The 18,461-nt window shown below is 62.7% G+C and overlaps 2 protein-coding genes across 3 annotated transcripts; both read left to right on the forward strand.

Annotated features, from left to right (window-relative positions):
• The first annotated feature begins 347 nt into the window (after positions 1-347).
• On the forward strand, positions 348-11,049 carry LOC117646190 (ATP-binding cassette sub-family G member 1-like). 2 transcript variants are annotated; one of them, XM_034386993.1, is made up of 9 exons: positions 348-1,008; positions 4,079-4,196; positions 6,721-6,904; positions 7,040-7,185; positions 7,301-7,539; positions 7,847-8,196; positions 8,515-8,683; positions 9,044-9,300; positions 9,557-11,049. In XM_034386993.1, exons 1-9 carry the CDS (start codon positions 486-488, stop codon positions 9,905-9,907), a joined length of 2,337 nt encoding a protein of 778 aa, XP_034242884.1. In that variant the 5' UTR covers positions 348-485; the 3' UTR covers positions 9,908-11,049. The 2 variants fall into 2 exon arrangements, with proteins under 2 accessions (XP_034242884.1, XP_034242885.1); XM_034386994.1 differs by lacking the exon at positions 348-1,008 and adding an exon at positions 3,760-3,868.
• A 2,609-nt stretch (positions 11,050-13,658) lies between these two features.
• LOC117646647 (ATP-binding cassette sub-family G member 1-like) lies at positions 13,659-18,423 on the forward strand. The gene is made up of 11 exons (XM_034387745.1): positions 13,659-13,807; positions 14,467-14,724; positions 14,866-14,989; positions 15,122-15,314; positions 15,624-15,769; positions 16,085-16,323; positions 16,407-16,672; positions 16,762-16,930; positions 17,052-17,152; positions 17,688-17,843; positions 17,920-18,423. The coding sequence occupies exons 2-11, from the start codon at positions 14,556-14,558 to the stop codon at positions 18,265-18,267; spliced, it is 1,911 nt and encodes a 636-aa protein (XP_034243636.1). The 5' UTR covers positions 13,659-13,807; positions 14,467-14,555; the 3' UTR covers positions 18,268-18,423.
• Positions 18,424-18,461: the final 38 nt, after the last annotated feature.

Below are 18,461 nucleotides of genomic sequence, written 5' to 3' on the forward strand. Positions count from 1 at the left end.
GAGGCCTCTTTGTCGTTGTGGGGCAGTCGGCCGGGCGGTTTGCGCGGTTTGCGCGGTCCAGGATCACTCGCATCCCAACCGACGACGCGATGACCCGCATCTCTTTGTTCGCCTCGCCCGGATCGCGGCTAGAGCTAGTCGGGGAGGGGCGGGGGGGGGGCGTCGCGAGGGGGGAGGGAGGGCGTCGCGGTGCGCAGAGCGGGGCGGGCGGCGGCGCTGCAGCCGCAGTCCTCTCCTCACCGCCCCGCAGGCACCACGCCGCCACGCCGCCGCGGCCGCCCGCGTCCGCCCCACCGCCTCGCACCGCGCGCCGCGCGTCGCGCCGCCGCCGCCAGTGCGCGCAGGGCCGCCGTGAGCCTCACATCGCGGTGCCGCGGCATGGTGGCCGCGTCGGGCGGGTAGCAGCGTGCAGCGTGCGTGCAGACCACACGAGCGGAGCAGCGTCGCGCCGAGCCCAGCCGGAACCCAGCGGAGCCGGGCTAGCCATGGCGTCGACCGCGGTGGTGGCCGACCCCCTGCGCCGTCCCCTGAGACGCGACTTCCGCGAGAGCCGCGTGTACAACCCCACCGTCGTGCCCAAGAACGCGCCTCTCGCCTCCACCGAGTCCCTCGGCGACGCCGCCCTCTGCAGCAGGGTGGCCGCCACGTCCTGCCGCACGGCCTGCCCCACCGCCGGCTCGGACTCGGGCCGCTGCAGCCCCAGCGACTCGTCCACCGTGCTGGACATGACGCCGTCCTCGTGCGCCTGGACGGCGTGCGCCTCTGGCACCTGCCCGTCGTCGTCCGGCGTGGACACGGCGTCCTCCTCGGGAGGGTCCGCGCCGGCGCCCTCCATCGCGGAGGCCGAGGACCGCGATCTCATGACCCTGCCCTGCACGCCCCAGCCCGGCGACGACGGCGTGGACGACCCGGACGGCTGGGGCGTCAAGTCCGCCGTGGACGAGCCCGTCAACCTAGCCTTCGAGAACATCAGATACACGGTGCACACGCGCGTGCGGCTGCGGAGAGGTGAGTGTCAATCAGTGTAGTGTCCTGGCAGTGGCACGCAGTGCACGCAGTGGCGTCTAGCCGGCCGGGACTTCCCTTTGTCCTCTCCTTTGTCCTTTCCCTCGCGCGCCCCGGCGGCCTTGGCCTCGGTGTCAGCCAGGCATCAGCCAGCGCTCCAGGACGGACGGCTTCGCCTCCTCGGCACTTCCTGGCCCTGGCGGTTATCGCGCAGCAAGCAGGGGCAAGCCAGCAAGCGCAAACAGGGCAAAGTGGACAATGGCCGCGGGGGCGGTGAGATGATGCTGCCCTGCGCCGTGTCACTCGGCCGTGCCGCCACCGCGCGGCTCTCCCGCACCCCCACAGAACGCGCGTGAGTGCGAGAGAGACAGAAACAGGCTGGCCGCGCAGCCTGCCTCGTCTCCATGGCACTGCCATGGCAGCACGCTGACAGCCGCCTTGAGGGCCTGCCGAGCGAGTCGTCTCCGATGAGTCGTCTCGTCGCTCTGTCTCAGTCGCACTCAAGGGGCGTCGCCTAGGGGGTGCAAGAGAGACAGCGACGAAACTCTTGGCAGCGTCAGCTGGTCTGGTTGTAGGTAATCGAGCCCCGGGCTCGAGAGGGTGACGCGATGGGAGGCCGATGAGTAAGGCGTGCTGCACCGCCGGCCGTGCAGGGCCCGCCTGCCTTTGTCATCTCGGGAGTCTTGGTCTTCGCCACGCCACGGGCCGCGCACCGCCGCACACGCACCTCACACGTGCCCACCAGAGCCACCGCGGGCGCCTGGTCCCTCGCCTGGGCGAAGTGCTCCAGCGAGGATCCAGGAACTGGTCCCAACCGGTTCGCGTCCCTAGGCGGTTTGCGTCCGCGCCCCGCCCCACCCCGCCACGCCCCGGCCGCGGGGTAGGCTGCCTCCAGCTTCCCGACTTCCCAGAGCAGCTAGCACGATCCGCGCGCCTTCCCTAGGCTTTCCCTGCGCGGCCTCCGCCGAGGCCTCCGCCAAGGCCTCCGGCCACCCCGACCGGGCCCCACGTCGCACCACGTGACTTGTTGCTGGGGTGGCGGAAGGGGTGGAAGGGGGAGGCCGGCGCGTCGAGGCGAGGGGAACACCCCGAGGACGCCGCTCGGCGCGTGTAAATTGTAAACGCACACCGTCTCCGACCAGTTGTCTGTCTGCCGCCTCTCGTGGGCTGCCTATTTCTGGAGCCGATGGCGAACATTGTTCTCGTCGCTCTGTCCCTCTCGCCGCGAATGAAAGTGCCGGGCGATATTTGCTCTGCCGCTCGCGTCCTGCGGCCGCGCGGCTGCGGAGTGGCGGACCGGCGTGGCGGGCAGTGACCTCTACACTCGCTACTCGCTAGAGCTAGCCGCCCGCTGGCTGTTTATTTCTGGGGCGGCGCGTCGAGCACGCCGATGCCGAGTCTCTACCGTCGGGAGCCAGAGAGCCGCAGAGAGCCGCAGAGAGCCGAGAAAAAACGGAATTGGACGACCTCAACTCCGGACTGGATTGGAATATCTCTTGTTCGCGTTTAGACCGTTTAGCACTCCTGTGACTCCGTGACGCGCTCGCGCCTCCGCGGCCTGCGGGATGGTTGGCGATGGAACCGATTGAACGGGGGAGGCGCAGCAGACTGCTTGAGATAGTCGTCGTTCTGTCTCTCTCACACTCATGGGGCGTCCCGTCTAGGTGCGAGAGAGACAGAGCGACGAGAACGACCCTCGGCATCAGTCGGCAGCGCAACCGAGCGATTCCGGAAAGTCGTTTGGTCTCTAGCGGGACAAGTGCCATGAGTGCCACAAACGAAAACGACGGCCCGGAATTAGTCCGCGGGTGGTGGGTGAGTCACAGCGCTGTGTTTTTGCAGGACGATTGGCGGGGTCAGTGACGCCTTCGCGTTCGCACCTGAGGAGCAGAGATGGCTAAGCTCTCCGGGATTAAGGGCCAATGGGGAGTACAGTGCCGCGACCGGCCGCGTGCTCGAATGGAGTGGTCTGCAGACTGATTCCGAGGTTTTCTTCGCTCTGTCTCTCTCGCACTCACAGGAGTCCCCTACAGGTGCGAGAGAGACAGAGCGACGAAGACGACTCTCGGAATCATTCTTCCGGCCATTCAGGCCAGCGATTCCGCCGAGGGGTACCTCACTTCGAAAACAGGTGTACACTGACTGGTGACTATACTCAATTTCCACTTTGACTAGACTGAAAATATCACGAAATGCGTTGCAAAAATACTAAAATTGGGACAAATTTACGTGGTTTTGCCGACTTTTTCAGTGACTAGACTGAAACAAGGCAGTGACTGGAGTCAGGGGTGTACACTGACTAGACGAAGTGAGGTACCCCTCGGATTCCGCACAATCGCGGTTGCGTCGCTCTGTCTCTCTCGCACTCAAGGGGTGTCCATCCAGTTGGGGTACGAGAGAGAGAGAGAGAGAGAGAGAGAGAGAGAGAGAGAGAGAGAGAGAGAGAGAGAGAGAGAGCGACAGCGACATAACGCCGTTCGAAATAAGCCTATGCAGTTGGGCTGATCCGAGCCGAGCCCCGCAGGGAGTGAGGGGCATGCCAGCAGCAGCTGTCACAAACTGAAAGATGTAATACCTCAACCCGCCGACAAGCAGGTGTTCGGTCTCGGACGCCTGCTCAAAAAGATAGTGTAAACGAACAGGGAAAGGTGTCCATATTTGTCGCGCTCAGCAGCAAAGCACTTCGAACCCGGGCGTACGCCGATGAGTCGTAGAGTAGTCGCAGCTGTGATACCTCGTTTTTTCAGAGCACTCTGAGTGTGGAAACCCATGTGGTGTGCTCCCGGGCAGATAACGTTCGTTACGGGCTTTTATCTCAGCGCTCTCCCTGAAAAGGGGCCTGAAATTCACCCCTCACTCACCGGTAAATCTACGGCAAAACATGACGTCCTTCGTAAAGCGTGCAAGAGCCCATTCGTGTTCCTTTCCTTCTAAATGCATGGACGGGGTGGGGGAATTGCCACGAAGCGTATAGTTGTACGCTTCCAGAAGGGCCTGACCTACTTGTGCGTGCGACTGTTTGGTGGGACCACTGTTCTAATCCACCGTGTCCTCTTTGTTGTGATGGTTGCAGAAGCCCGGCGCATCCTGCACGGCGTCTCCGGCGAGTTCCGCGCGGGCCAGCTCACCGCCATCATGGGCCCGTCGGGCGCCGGCAAGTCCACCCTGCTAGACGTGCTGTCCGGCTACACGTGAGTCTCTCTCTCTCTCTCTCTTTCCCTCCCTTTATCGCTCTCTATCTCTGTCTATCTCGCGGCAAACACGTGGCGGGCCGGCCAGATCCGCACGCCTCCAAAAAGCGCCGCGCTCCTCGCCTAGGCGATCGCGCTCTCGGTCTGTCTCCCTACACCCTGTCTGGACGCGCCATGAGTGCGGGAGATCCGCTTTCGAAATGGGTCGCGGAACGCACTATCTGAGGGTCGGTCTGGCGACGCTGGCGACGCTGGCGACGCGCGGCGCGACGCTCGACTCGAGCGACACCTGCGAGCGAGCGAGCACGGAACTATCGGCACGGCACAGCGGCACAGCCCGACCGACTCGGCCAGCACGGCCGCCTCGATAAGCCGCGGGGTATAGAAGTTGCAACTCGGCGTGCAGCGCGTGCCAAACTTTGTGGTGTGCCTCCCGCCCACGCCGGCCGGGACGGAAGTGAAGAAGTGCCAGAATATCAGTGATACCAAACGACGGTGCCCCGGCGGAGGCATCTCAGATTGCGTTCTGTGCAGGCTGTGGCTCTGGGCTGTCGTCGCTCTGTCTCTGTCGCCCGCAGTACATAGTCAGTGCGAGAAAGACAGGGCTCGGCTCGCTGCTGCGAGGCTTGAGGCCGGGCTGGCCGACGGTCGAGGCTTGAGGCTGACCGCCACCAGACTGCTGCACTGCTGGCGCGGAGGGAGGGGGAGGGGCACAGAGGCTGATGCCGAACGCCTCGTCTGGCCTCGTCGCTCTGTCTCTCTCGCGCAGCAGCGGGGCTCCGGCCGAGAGCGGGGGAGACGGAGCGACAAAAGCGCGCTGTTCGGAATCGGCCATCTGCAAGGTCCTTTATCCACGCCGAGGCATGATGGCTCCGCTGCTCCGCTCACTGGCCGGTGCGTTGCAGCGCGCTGCAGTGTAGTGGCAGGCCGGCCGCGCCTATGGGGCCCCGCGCCCCGCAGACCAATAAGCGCGAGGCGGGGCGCGAGTGGCGGCCGGCGGCAAAGTGAAGAGCGTCGAGCTGAGCGAGCCGCGTCCTTTCGCCACGAGGACGACGGCGACGACGACGACGAGGACGACACGGGGAAGGTAGCGGCACCAGCAGGCGATTCCGAGCACCGCTTGTCACGCTGTCTCGCTCGCACCCTTGCGGGACGCCCGGCGAGTGTGAGAGAGACAGAGCGATTCTCCGGCCGTGTGTTTGGCGGGAGTCGGCGGCCGGCACAGGGAAGCCCGGAGCGGCTTCGGCGGACGGCCCGGACGGGGCGCTGATGAGATAAGCTTGTTGTGCTGGTTTTGCTCCGTGTTAAGCTCGGCGTTCGATACTTAGCACAAAGGGGGACGGCCGAACTGGCCGCGCGCCGCGCCGTCTGCCGCCAGACCACTCTTCCCTTCCGTCACTCCGCGTCCAGCGCGGCGGTACGCGTCACGGTGAGCGCGTCAGCGCGTCACAGTCCGCGGTTTGCGTCACCGACGCTGTGGATAGGAAGGACAGGAACGCACCGCACAACCCCCCGCCCCGGCGCGCCGCCGACGCCAACCCGGTCCGTCGGCCGCCTCCCCCGGCCAGGCCCTATCTTGCACGTGTGCACGTGTCGCGGCGGCCGGCCGATGCATTCTCCGTCTGATGTGACGTCACCGACACTCTCGAGTGATTCCGAGAGTCGTTTTCGTCCCTCTGTCTTCCTCGCATCCATGCGGGACGCCCCATAAGTGTGAGAGAGACAGGGCGAACGAAAACGACTCGCAGAATCAGTCCACGTACTGCAGACGAAAAAGTGGGAAAAGTAGGCACTTGTGCGGTGCCCTGACGGACACCTGCGGCCAGATTATCGGCCTTGGCTTGGAACTGGCAGCACCGATAACCGGCGGCCTCATACCGGTTATCGGTCTTAGGGCTATGCTTCTATTTAATTGTTGAAAGCGTCAAGCAAGCGTAATTAATAGTACGCGTAATAGAGGCGTGATATCCGAAATTCTCCTATTTTTATCTATTTTTGGGGTTGTGGGGGTGTTTTTATCAAAATCCCGAGGCGTGAGAGCGTAATAGCGTAATAGTCGGGTTACAGGTTTTGAGACTGCATACCCCCTCGGGCCGGCTACAAAGGCCAGCCACAGTGAACCGCGGAGCCAGAGCACCGCGTACGTAGAGCAGGGAACAGGGAATGCAGGACGGAGCCGAAGCCGAAGAGTGCACGAGTCCTGGCGTTCGGCTGGCCACCTCGGCTCGTCGGCTAGGCGCTCGGCTCGCTCGGCTCCACCCGAGCGCCGGTGCATTGCACGAGCGTGCAGCCTGGCAGCGGTCTTGTCGACCAGCAGGACGAGGCGAAAAGGAGGGGGCGGGGTGGGGAGGTACTTCCCTGCAACAGCTTCCTGCTGCTGCAGGCTGATTCCGAGAAGTCGCTCTGTCTCTGTCGTACTCGCGACCCGTACAGTGCAGGTGCGAGAGAGACAGAGAGGGCGGCATGTCCGGGAAGGGTGCCTCCGCCGTGACTCACCACGCCCTTGCCCTTGTTCGGCTCGCAGGTGCTGGGGGGTGCGCGGCCGCCTGCTCGTCAACGGGGCGCCTCGCGACACGCGGACGTTCCAGCGGCAAAGCGTCTACATCCAGCAGGACGCGGCGCTGCACCCGCAGCTCACCGTCAAGGAGGCCATGAACGTGGCCGCCGTCCTCAAGCTGGGCCGGCGCGGGCCCGAGGTCCAGAAGACGGTAAGTCGAGGCGACGCACAGTGGATTTGCAAGAAGACTGTGCGACGACGCTGTCGCTCTCGGTGCAAGTGGTGCAAGCCGAGCGGCCGAGTGAGCAGCACTCTGATAGCCTGTCCGTGTTACCTGTTTCCGAAGATCGTTGAGACCCTCGAGTCCCTAGGACTGCTCAGCCACATCGACACCATGACGGCCAGCTTGTCCGGCGGGCAGCTCAAGCGGCTCGCCACGGCCCTGGAGCTGCTCAGCAACCCTCCGATCATGTTCTTCGACGAGCCCACCAGGTGAGTTGCAACACCTCAGGGAACCGCGGTCCACGCCAGGCACGCCGCCACAAGCTTGGAAGCGCTCTCACATTCTCTCATTGATTGTGTGCTCATTGCTATCTTTTTTTCGCAGCGGTTTGGACTCGTCCACCACGAAGCAGTGCGTGGGCGTGCTGCGACGGCTGGCGCGCCAGGGCCGCACCGTGGTGTGCACCATCCACACACCCTCCGCCTTGGTGTTCGGGCTGCTGGACCAGCTGTACCTGCTGATGGACGGCCGCTGCGCCTACAACGGCCACACCGCCAACCTGCTGCCCTACCTGGCCAGCCTGGGGCTGCGCTGCCCGCCCTACCACAACCCCGCGGACTTCGGTGAGTCTCGGCAGCGACCCTGCCACAGTGGGCCAGCCAGAAGACCGCTGGAGGCGGTCAGAATCCCGAACGCGTTTTGAGCTCCAGAGTCGCCAAATGGGTCTCGAACCGATCGTTTGACCCCATCCATGGATTGCTCTCCGAACAAGGAATCCATTGGTAGGGTCACACGCTCAGTTTGAGTCCTCTTTCGCGACTCTGGAGTTCTAAACGCGTCTAGAGTTTTGGCCGACTTGGCTGACACTGCGCTGCAGTGGCGTGGCCTTCCCCGCGCTAATTCATGCAAGCTTCCGCCCTCCGATCGCAGCGCTCGAGGTGACCAGCGGCGACTACGGCGACCACACCGCCGCGCTGGTGCAGGCCAGCGACAACGGGCGCAGCCAGCTGTGGGGGCACACCAGCAACACGCACTCGGCCGAGGGGGCGCTGGGCCTGGCGCGGCGGGGCGCGGGCCGGGCAGGCGACGCCGACTGCGAGAGCACGGTGTCCAGGATGTCCAGGCAGAGCAGCGAGACGGCTTCGGCCTCCGTGACGCCGTCCGAGGGAGGCCGAGGCCGGTGCCGCAGGGGCCGCTTCAACCAAGTGTACCCCACCACCTTCTGGATGCAGCTGTACATGCTCATCAGGCGCACCATCAAGCGCGGGCTGCGCGACCGGGTGAGGCTCGGCGACGAAGGGCCCGAAGGGCAGCCGACGCTCTGTGGGTGGTCAGAAGACCAGTGGAGGCGTGCAAAATCCCCGGACTCGGGGTTTTGAGCTCCAGTGTCGCTAAATGGGACTCAAACCGAACGTGTAGTCCCAGCCATCGATTGCTCTCAGAACGAGGATTCCATTGGTGGGGTCACACGTTCGGTTCGAGTCCTTTTTAGCGACCAAGGAGCTGAAATCGCGTCTAGAGTTTTGTCCGCCCCGGTCTTCTCCTAACCCACTGTGCGACGGCGACCTCCGAGTGACGCGGCACGTTCTTTGTTGCAGATGCTGTGCCACTCCCGGTTCTACATCCACCTGGTGGCCGGCCTCCTCATCGGCGCGCTGTTCCTGGACATCGGCGGCGACGCGGCGCACGTCTTCCACAACTTCAGCCTGCTCTTCTTCTCCCTCATGTTCCTCATGTTCACCGCCTTCTCCGCCATGATCCTTGCCTGTGAGTACAGTCGCTGCAAACGGGATCCGCTGACGCACAGTGGACGCACAGCAGCGCGGCAGCCTTGAGCCGCGGCGCCGCGGCTTCCTTTGTCCGTGTCACCGGGGAGCAGCCGGTCGCCTGGAGGGCAGGCAACCCATCGGGCTCGGCTTGGACCCGGCCCGCCTGGAGGGCAGGCAACCCAGCGAACTCGGCTTGGAACCGGGACGCGTCTCACGGGAAGGTGGGCTGCCTACGCACCGGGCGGGCTGCCGCTGCCGCCCTGACTTGCCGCAGGACGGTTCGCGTTCGACGCCAGGCCGGCCACACGGCCACGTTCACATTCTCTTATTTCCCCCTGGCCATTTTGTCGTGTTGCAGTCCCCCTGGAGATGCCCATCATAGCGAGGGAGCACTTCAACCGCTGGTACTCGCTCAAGTCGTACTTCCTGGCCGTGACCATCGCGGACGTGCCGCTGCAGGGGCTGTGCACGTGCGTGTACACCGTCATCATGTACTACATGACGTCGCAGCCCCTGGAGCCCGCCCGCTTCATCCAGTACCTGCTCATCTGCGCCCTCGTCTCGTACACGGCGCAGAGCATCGGGCTGGTGGTGGGCGCCGCCATGAAGGTCGAGGTGAGTGTCCCCGTCAAAATTCCAGACTCGTTTTGAGCGCCAGTGTCGCTAAATTGGCCTGAAACCGAACGAGTAATCCCACCAATAGATAGCTCTCCGAACGAGGAATCCATTGGTGGGGTCGCACGTTCGGTTCGAGTGCTGTTCAGTGACTGCGCGGGTCTTCTGGCAAATTCACTGTGCGACGACATCCGAAGTCCCTCTGCTTCGGACCTTGTCCTGACCGCCGTCTTGACCCTCGCTCTTCTGCCCGCAGCACGGCGTGGTGTTCGGGCCGCTGGCCATCCTGCCCTTCACCATCTTCTCGGGCTACTTCGTGCTGATGAAGGACGCGCCCAGCTACATGCAGTGGCTGTTCCACGCGTCCTACCTCAAGTACGGCCTGTCGGGCTGCATGCTGGCGGTGTACGGCTACGGGCGCGCGCCGCTGTCGCAGTGCTCCGACGACTACTGCCACTTCAAGCGGCCGGAGAAGTTCCTGGCGGAGACCAACCTGGACGGCGGCAACTACTGGCTGGACGCCGTCGTGCTCTTCGTGATCGGCTCGGCGCTCCGGCTGGCCGCCTACTTCGTGCTCAAGCTCCGGCTGCGCCAGTTCCGGCAGTGAGCTTCTCGCGCCGCGCCGCCTGAGGACGCTGTCCCCCCGTGCCATGGTGACGGCCCTCACGGTGGCGGAGCAAAGACCAGCAGCCTCATTCCGAGCCCTGCTTTCGGCGCTGACTCTCTCGCCGCCCCACGGGACGCCCCAGGAGTGCGAGAGGGACAGAGCGGCGAGAGCGGTGCTCGGAATCAGCCTGCAGGAAGGCCTCTCCCAGAGGGAAGTCCCTGCCTCCCATATCATTTCTCGGCTCCCTTTCTTTGCATCAAAGAGAGCGGACCCATTTTGCATCGGATCAAATTATTTGTAAGTTAGTGGATACCTTGGCTGTGCTAGCTTGTGCCGAATCGCCTTGTCGTCTTCCCGCGCGCGTGTTGGACGGCGCGCGAAGAGGATCGGACGAGTGTAGTTTTTAAGACAGACAGTGCCGACAACACGACGCGCTTGCTTTTTCTGAAGGATCTCGCGGCCTAATGCCTGGCGCGCCCAGTGTCTCGCTCTCACTCCTCATCGCGCGTGGCGGTCACCTAGTCTTCTGGAGGTGCTGTTGTGTTGTTTCTTTTTGTTTTTTGTTCTTTTTTTGTGCCGTACAGGTTGGCGCACGTGCCGCGGCTTTCCGCGCGTGCCAAACTTGTTTTCGTTTTGTAATTTCCTTACTTTTATTGTGATACTTACTCGGTAGCTGAAGCGCGCCGTGTTGGACATGAGAGATATGTGTATTTTTGTATTTAACGATGCTGCCTTAATGTGTTGAAGTCGTGCGCGCGCTGTCCGACTGTCCGCGTAGCGACGCGCACGAGGTAATATTCTTAAGTTTGTTCATTCCCAAACCAAAGATGTTTGTTAGCACGAAGACAAAAGTACTATTGAGTAGGACTCCAGGATGGGGGTGTCTTACATTTCAGCCAAAATAAATCAATTTATATGCCAGCCGCTGAAGTACACCACTTTTTGTACGATTCCAGATTTGCCTGACTAGTTTACATATTTTTAAAAATAAACTGCAGGTTTGGTTTGTTATACCAACTAATGTGTCAACTGAGAGTTTACTGTAAAGTATTATTATAAGTATTGTTACAACAATCATGTATAAAGCGATATTTAGAGAGAAATTTAAGTATTGTTATAAATATTGTTAAGTGCCAGATGAAGTCTGACTTGTTTTCTTCCGAGTTCCCAGAGTCCCCCAATGACACCCTTTGACGTCGTCCAACGAATATTCCGTGCGATTCCGTGTCTTCCTGCCGGATCAGCCCAGGTCACGTCACGTGACGTCACGTCACGGCCTGCCGGCTTTCGCTGCGTCGTTTTTCGTTTTGCCGCAGCCAGGCAGGCTGAGGCCTGGCCGAGGCTGATGGTGCAGACTCGCCGAGCGATTCCTAAGAATCGCTTCGTTTTCTGTGTCTCTCATGGGTGCGACGGAGACAGAGCGACGAAACCACTCTTCGGAAACAGTTGGCGGCAGATTACGGCCAAAGTGACGCGACACACGCGCAGTGCGGCGCGCCGAGGAGGCGGCCCGTGTAGGCGGACACGACACTGGACACAGTGTAAGTTGGAGCTCTGCAGTGCTTGCTCAGGACACGACTCGAACACATGATGATACTATTGGAGCTGCCTTGTGGTTCGAGTCCCGGCCCCACCGCACAGTGGATCTGTCAGAAGACCGGCGCCGGCGGCCAAAACTCTAGACTAGACGCGTTTTGAGCTCCAGAGCCGCCAACAGGACTCGAACCGAGAGTGTGACCCCACTAATGGATTCCTCGTTCGGAGAGCAATCCATTGGTGGGGTCGCGCGTTCGGTTCGAGTCCCATTTAGTGACTCTGGAGCTCAAAACACTTCCTGGAGTTTGACCGCCTCCACCCACACAGCCCACGCCACCCTCAGCCTCAGCATCCCTAGCGAGCCTCGCGTCGTTGGAGGATGACGATGGCGGCATTCCCCACGGCGCTCTGCGGTCGCGCTCCTGTCAGGCTCCAAGAAAATCGTAAACAGATTAGCCAACGCCGCTGCAGCACAGCATGAGCGCAGCTTGCCAATCTAGTGTCCCCACCCCAATTATCGTCTTTTTTCGAACTCTCCTTCGGATCCGAGTTCGGATCGGACATCGGACGCACAGGACAGGACGTCCTTGGGCGGCTCCGCTGGGCTCCAGTCTATCCCAAGCCAGGCTGGTCGGGCCGGGTCGGTTCGGGTTCTGCAAACAGCAGCAAAGAAAAAGGCAAAAGCAGAGAGGCGCGGTCGCGGTGGCACTGGCGTGTTGTACACTGACTCGAGACAACGACGCACGCGCCCGGCCCGGCCGCCCGATCCAAGAGGGCGTCCCGCAGCACCGCGATGAGCGAGGAGGTCGACGAACGGGGACGCGAGGGTGCCCTTGCGGAAGGCGGCGAGGTCACGTGGGATGGGCCTTGGCGCCTTGGAGGCTTGGAGGGGCCTTGGCCGGAGCAAGCTCACTGATTCTGCGCGGCTGGACGCACAGTGGATTTGCCAGAAGACCGGTGGAGGCGGCCAAAGCTCCAGACGCGTTTCGAGCTCCAGAGTCGCCAAACAGGACTCGAACCGAACGTGTGACCCCACCAATGGATTGCTCTCCGAACGAGGAATCCATTGGCGGGGTCACACGTTCGGTTCGAGTTCCATTCAGCGCCTCTGGAGCTCAAAAGGCGTCCTGGAGTTTTTGGCCGCCTCCACCGGTCATCTAACCCACTGTGCGATGGCGGCAGGAAGGCGAGTTGCCTATGGCCGCCTATGGCAGGAATCCGTCCGCTGGACATGCAGGCTAATCTCACTCGCAAATCTGGCAGCGGCCTGGCGTCCTGGCTCCTGACGCTCCTGGTGCTGGCGTGGAGCACGGACATCACAATGTGCACGCGGTGCGATGCGGTGACACGGCGGGCCGGCGGCGGCACGCTCTCGAGACATGAACCTGACGGCTGGCGGGCAGAGATTGGCAGGCCGAGCGCGAGCGAGCGCGCCACTCCCAACTATCTGTAGAGTAGTCCAAACAAGTGCTCCGTCGCTCTGTCTCTCTCGCGCTCGTGGGGCGTCCCGCAGGGTGCGAGAGAGACAGGGCGACGAAAGAAGTGTTGGGGATCGGCGTGCTGGCAACGCTCGGGCCGCCGCGTGGGCGCAGTGACGGCTGCGCTTTCGGCCAATCAGGGACACGGCCAGGACAACGCGCGCGTCGTCACCGAGGCCGTGCCGCCGTGGAGCCTCAATCCTCCATCCGGCGGCGGTGCGATCGTTCTCCAGCAGGCGGTAGAAAGCGGCGCCCGCCAAGCCGGGCATGAGCCGCGTTCATGACATCACAGCAACGTAACACCGCAACCGGGAACTAGCGCCTGCCGCCGAGATGCACCGCGCCAACCGGCGCCAACGCGACCGGTTCCGCGGGCGCAGCGGGCGCCACGGCCCCTCCCTCCGCGACCAAGGCGGCAAGGCGCGGCCCACACCCCCTCCAGCCCCCTGCTGGAGCTTATGCACTTTCCGACCCATGCTTTAATTTTGCACGACGCCCGCGTGGTTCGTTGACCGTCCGCGAAGAGCGCGCTGCGCTGCTCGAAGAGACGGGCGTTGGGAGAGGGGGCCACCGCGCCGCGGCCGCCGCCGTCCGGGCCGGGCGGCCTGGGCCCCCGCCGCCGTCCCTTCCGCCGCGCGCCCCGCGGGCCTCGCACCGCGCCCGACCACTTGAGCGGCTGCAACTGATGGTGCCCGGCGCGGCGGCCCGGCGAGCCTGGCCCGAGGCCCGAGACGCGCGTCCAGTCCAGTGCTGGTGTTGTCGGCGGCCAGGTTCAGCCCCGCGCCGCGCCCGTAACGCCCTTCCCTGCCACGGCTGGAGAAAAGAAAGTGCGTGTGGCGGCTTTCGTGGGGCACCGGGGGCGCGCGCGGCTCCGCGCTGGTGACAGGTGAGTTCGACGGCGAGGTGTGCGTGTGCGTCCGCGGCCGTGAACATGGCGACGACGCGGCGGCGCGGCGGCCGGCTCACTGGGGCCCGCGTTTATCTGGCCAAACAGATGCAGCCGGACCGGCGGGCCGGCTGGCCGGCTGGCGGCACAACAGAAGCTCGGCGATAACCCGCGTCTCCGTCACTGAATACAACAAACTGCGGGTGATGCGTGCGTCTTGGCATGCGGACGGTGAGGTGCTCGTCGCGTGGCGGTGCTTTGCGGTGTGGTGCCTCGCGGGGACGAGGCCGTGCGCGACGGGACGGGACGCACATCTCGCCTAGGCGGCTCTGCCTCTACTTGGCGACGCGCGGCGCGCGGGCGCGGTGCGGGGCCAGCCCAGGCCAGACGAGCCGCCGCATCGCCGCGGACCGAGCTCGCTCGACGGCCTTGGCCCTTGGCTCTCGGCGCAAAGCTCAGTACGCTGTAGAGGCTCCGTCAAGCTGCACTGCCCGGTGCCGCCAGATAACCAAACTACGGATGCAAATGCCAAATTCGATGACGGGGAAACTCGCTCCCGTAGTAGGTTGCAGCTACTCGCAGCGATAACTCACTAGCTCGCTATCACTTACCCTTGCCGCGGCCATCCTTGACACGGTCTCGGTGCTTGTCTCTTGCAGGAGAGTGAACCGGCGGCTGGCGCTGCAGTTCGCGCGTCTTGTCGTCTGACCCGACCGTCAGTGAGACGGCCTCGGCGGGGACGGCGAGCATGTCGCCGCGCGGGGGCGCGCTGTTGGAAATGGCCCCGGCGGCGACGGTCACCCCGAGCCAGGGCGCCAACGGCCACGGCGTCAACGGCAACGGCGTGGCGCGGGACCAGTCGCTGAGGCTGAGGCTGGACTTCAAGATCAGCTACGTCGTCCCGGAGAAGAAGAGCGGTAGGTGGTGAGGACCAGGTTCCGGAGAGTGGGGGCAGGTCATGTGGGACATTCCAGATGAATGGAAAGTTCCATATGTCACACTTATGGGGCACCTGTGGAGGGCAGGGCACCTCAAACTGAAGCCGGTCTTGCTCGCAGGCAGCGGGCCCCGGGAGATTCTGAAGGACGTGCGGGGCTGCCTGCGGCCGGGCCGCCTCACCGCCATCCTGGGGCCGTCGGGCACGGGCAAGACGTCCTGCCTCAGCATCCTGACCGGGCAAAGGTAAGCGCGCGTCCATGTGGTCCATGAGGTCCATGGCCGCGGCTCGGCGTTATCGTCGCCGAAGTGCACCGCGGGGCGGACGGTCAGTCTGCTGCAGCAGTCATGGCGGTTCAGTAGTTGATCGCTGTGCAGGGCGGCGGGCGTGCAGGGCCGCGTGCTGGTTAACGGCGAGGAGCGCAGCCCCGCGTCCTACCGCAACTACTGCGTGCTCATCGCCCAGGAGATGTCCCTGCTGAACGCGCTCACCGCCAGGGAGACGCTGCGCATCGCCGCGGACCTCAAGCTGCCCTCCAACAAGCACTCGTGCCAGCAGCGCGACGACGTGGTGCGTAGACCGCGCCGCGGAGCACAGTGGGTGCTCCACCTCCGGTGGAGGTGGCCAAAATTGTAGACGCTTTCTGAGCACCAGAGTCACTAAATGGGACTCAAACCGAACGTGTGACCGCACCAATGGATTCCTCATTCAGGGAGCAATTCATGGGTGGGGTCACACGTTCGATTCGGGTTCATTCAGCCACTCTGGAGCTCAAAACGCGTCTAGAATTTTGTCCGCCTCCACCGGTCTTCTGGTCCACTGTGCGGTGCTCCAGGGTGTCCCAGGGTCGCCGACTCCTACAGCAAGGCCAAGTTGCAGGTGGCTGACATCGCGCGCACCCTGGGGCTGGAGGCGTGCTTGGACACGTCCGTCGCGCACCTCTCCGGCGGCGAGAAGAAGCGCCTGTCCATCGGCATCGAGCTCGTCACCAACCCTCCCATCATGTTCTTCGACGAGCCCACCAGGTGAAGCGCGAAACTGCGGCACCGCAGTGGGCCAGAAGACCGGCGCCGGCGGCCAAAACTCTCGACGCGTTTTGAGCTCTAGAGTCGCTGAACAGGACTCGAACCGAACGTGCGACCCCACCAATGGGTTGCTCTCCGAACGAGGAATCCATTGGTGGGGTCACACGTTCGGTTCAAGCCCTGGAGCGACTGGAGTTCAAAACGCGTCCTTTTTTTTCGGCCGCCTGCGCCGGTGTTCTGGCCCACTGTGCATTACTGTGCCACGCCGCCACGCCCATCTAACCCTCCAACTCCGCTCCGCGCTCGGTCCCGCAGCGGCCTGGACTCGGTGTCGTCGCTGCAGGTGGTGTCGCACCTGCGCACGCTGGCGCTGGAAGGCCGCACCGTGGCCGTGGTGCTGCACCAGCCGTCCAGCCGCCTCTTCCGGCTCTTCGACGACGTCATCGTGCTGGGCGGCGGCCGCTCCCTGTACTGCGGGGCCGTGTCCGAGGCGGCGTCCACCTTCAGCGCGGCCGGCTTCACCTGCCCGACGTTCTACAACATCGCCGACTACGGTGAGGGGCAAGGTTCTAGCGCCACGCAAATGAGAGGCATTCCAGTGTCCGCAAGCCTCACCGCCCGCCTTGCCGTGTTACAGTGGTGGAGGTGGCGAGCGGCGAACACGGCACCGAGATGGACGCGCTGTACAAGGCCATCGACGCGGACGTGCAGCCCGCCCTGGAGGCCGTCGAGGACGTCCGGAGCGGGGAGGCCGGCGAGGCGGACGCCCTCGTGAGGCCCCGCGGCGTCGCCCTGGACGTGGAGGGGGCCGCGCCGCCCTGCTGCAGCGGCTACCCCGTGTCCTTCTGGGTGCAGTTCGCGGTGCTGTTCAAGCGCTCCCTCGTCGTGTCCTGGCGAGACATGGTACGCATCCGCACGTGCACGACGTGCTCTTTCCTCGTTGTTTTCTTCGCCCGGCGCGCCGCGTCCAAGCCTCGCCGTCTCTGTTCCAGAACATGGCCTGGCTGAGGCTGGCCGTCCACCTGATCGTGGGGCTGATCCTCGGCTTCCTCTACCAGGACGTCGGCAACGAGGCGTCCAAGATATCGGGCAACGTGGCCTGCATCTTCTTCTTCGTCCTCTTCCTCTTCTTCTCCAACGCCCTGCCAACTGTGTTGACATGTAAGACGCGACGCCACCGTGCGGTTTGGCCACACCACGCCGCGTAGTACCGCCCAAGGTACCGCGCACCGACTGCCAGAGACACTGTTGAAAATGCGATGCGCTCTCCGGTTTGTTGCAGTCCCTCTTGAAGCAGCAGTATTTTTCCGAGAGTACTCCAACAATTGGTACTCCATGCCGGCGTACTACTTGTCCAAAGTGTTGGCCGACTTCCCGTACCTGGTAAGCCTTTCGTTTCGCGGGGCGTGATGCCTGCACTGTCAGTGCCATCGCCCTGATAATTCTTCCTAAAAGTGCGATCCACTTAGATGGCGAGTTACGTGGTTGATTGGCCGCGGCCGACGGCTATCTTAATCTGTGCATGACAACGGCGGTACCGTCGCCTAGCAGCGTCGCTTCGCCAGCTCCGATACGTGCCGTAAAGCCACCCAAATCTCAAGTGCAACAAAGTTGCAGCGTGGTTGCTGCACGCTGGAGCCCCTGGAGCTCAGAGCGCCGTGCTGGGTAGGCAAGCCCGCGACGCTCCCCGGTTCAACGGGACTGCCTACCTCGCAGGAGCGCAGGGAGCCGTGCTGGGTAGGCAAGCCCGCGACGCGCCCCTGCTTAACGGGACTGCCTACCTCGCAGGCGCCAAGGGTGCCCGCGCCGCACCAAGATAGGCAATGCGGGGCATACATTCCCTCCAGCCTGGCTTGCGTCTTCGGTTGATGAAGAAACATGGGGATGAGATGTATCTGAACCGTGGTCTCTCTTTCAGATAGTGAATCCGACTGTGTTCGTGCTGGTGGCGTACTACATGACGGACCAGCCCACGCAGGACTTGCGTCCCGTCCTGGTGTGGTTCGTGTGCGTGCTCATCGTGTTCACGGCACACGCCTACGGCCTGCTGTTTGGTGCTGCCATGGGGATGCAGGTTAGTCTGAGTTTCCCATCCCTCCCGCGCATTTTTCACCTTCAAACCCTATTTTCTCGTTCATTTTGTTTTCCAGCTAGCCGTCTTCTTCGTACCGGCCTCGACCATTCCGCTCGTCTTATTTTCGGGCTTTTTCCTCCACATACCAGACATCCCGTCCCTCTTACGATGGCTCTCGTACGTGTCAAACTTCAGATACGGATTTGAGGGCCTGGCGGTGGCCATTTATGGCATGGATCGAAAGCCTATGAACTGCGCCATTCCATACTGCCATTGGAGGAGGCCATCAAAAATACTCGAAGACGTTGGGATGCTACATTCAAACTACTGGACTGATGTCACAGGCCTTCTTGTGTGGCTTTTATGCTTGCATGTAGGATTATTGATTACTCTTAAGGTTAAAGTTATTTTAAGTAGACGATGACCATTGGTTTAGCATAGATCCATGATCCATGACAATCATTTCATTGGTGGCCGACTGAAAATTAAACCATAAGAGAAGAGCAAGGAGATTCACTCATTACAAACTTTGTACCTGTGCTTAGCTGTAAAATTTAATAAAATACTATTTTAATACCTATGTTTCTGTTTTATTTTTATTTTCCTTTCTTTTTTTGG

Source organism: Thrips palmi, unplaced genomic scaffold, assembly GCF_012932325.1.
Source record: "Thrips palmi isolate BJ-2018 unplaced genomic scaffold, TpBJ-2018v1 HiC_scaffold_19, whole genome shotgun sequence".
Classification (NCBI taxonomy): Eukaryota; Metazoa; Arthropoda; class Insecta; order Thysanoptera; family Thripidae; genus Thrips; species Thrips palmi.

Excerpts from the sequence above, each read along its gene's own strand:
- LOC117646647 (XM_034387745.1), top strand. The coding sequence starts at position 14,556 with ATGTCGCCGCGCGGGGGCGCGCTGTTGGAAATGGCCCCGGCGGCGACG. Across the intron at positions 14,725-14,865 it reads CGTCCCGGAGAAGAAGAGCG|GCAGCGGGCCCCGGGAGATT; the intron begins GTAGGTGGTGAG and ends TCTTGCTCGCAG. Across the intron at positions 14,990-15,121 it reads AGCATCCTGACCGGGCAAAG|GGCGGCGGGCGTGCAGGGCC; the intron begins GTAAGCGCGCGT and ends ATCGCTGTGCAG.
- LOC117646190 (XM_034386993.1), top strand. The coding sequence starts at position 486 with ATGGCGTCGACCGCGGTGGTGGCCGACCCCCTGCGCCGTCCCCTGAGA. Across the intron at positions 4,197-6,720 it reads GACGTGCTGTCCGGCTACAC|GTGCTGGGGGGTGCGCGGCC; the intron begins GTGAGTCTCTCT and ends TTCGGCTCGCAG. Across the intron at positions 8,197-8,514 it reads AGCGCGGGCTGCGCGACCGG|ATGCTGTGCCACTCCCGGTT; the intron begins GTGAGGCTCGGC and ends TCTTTGTTGCAG.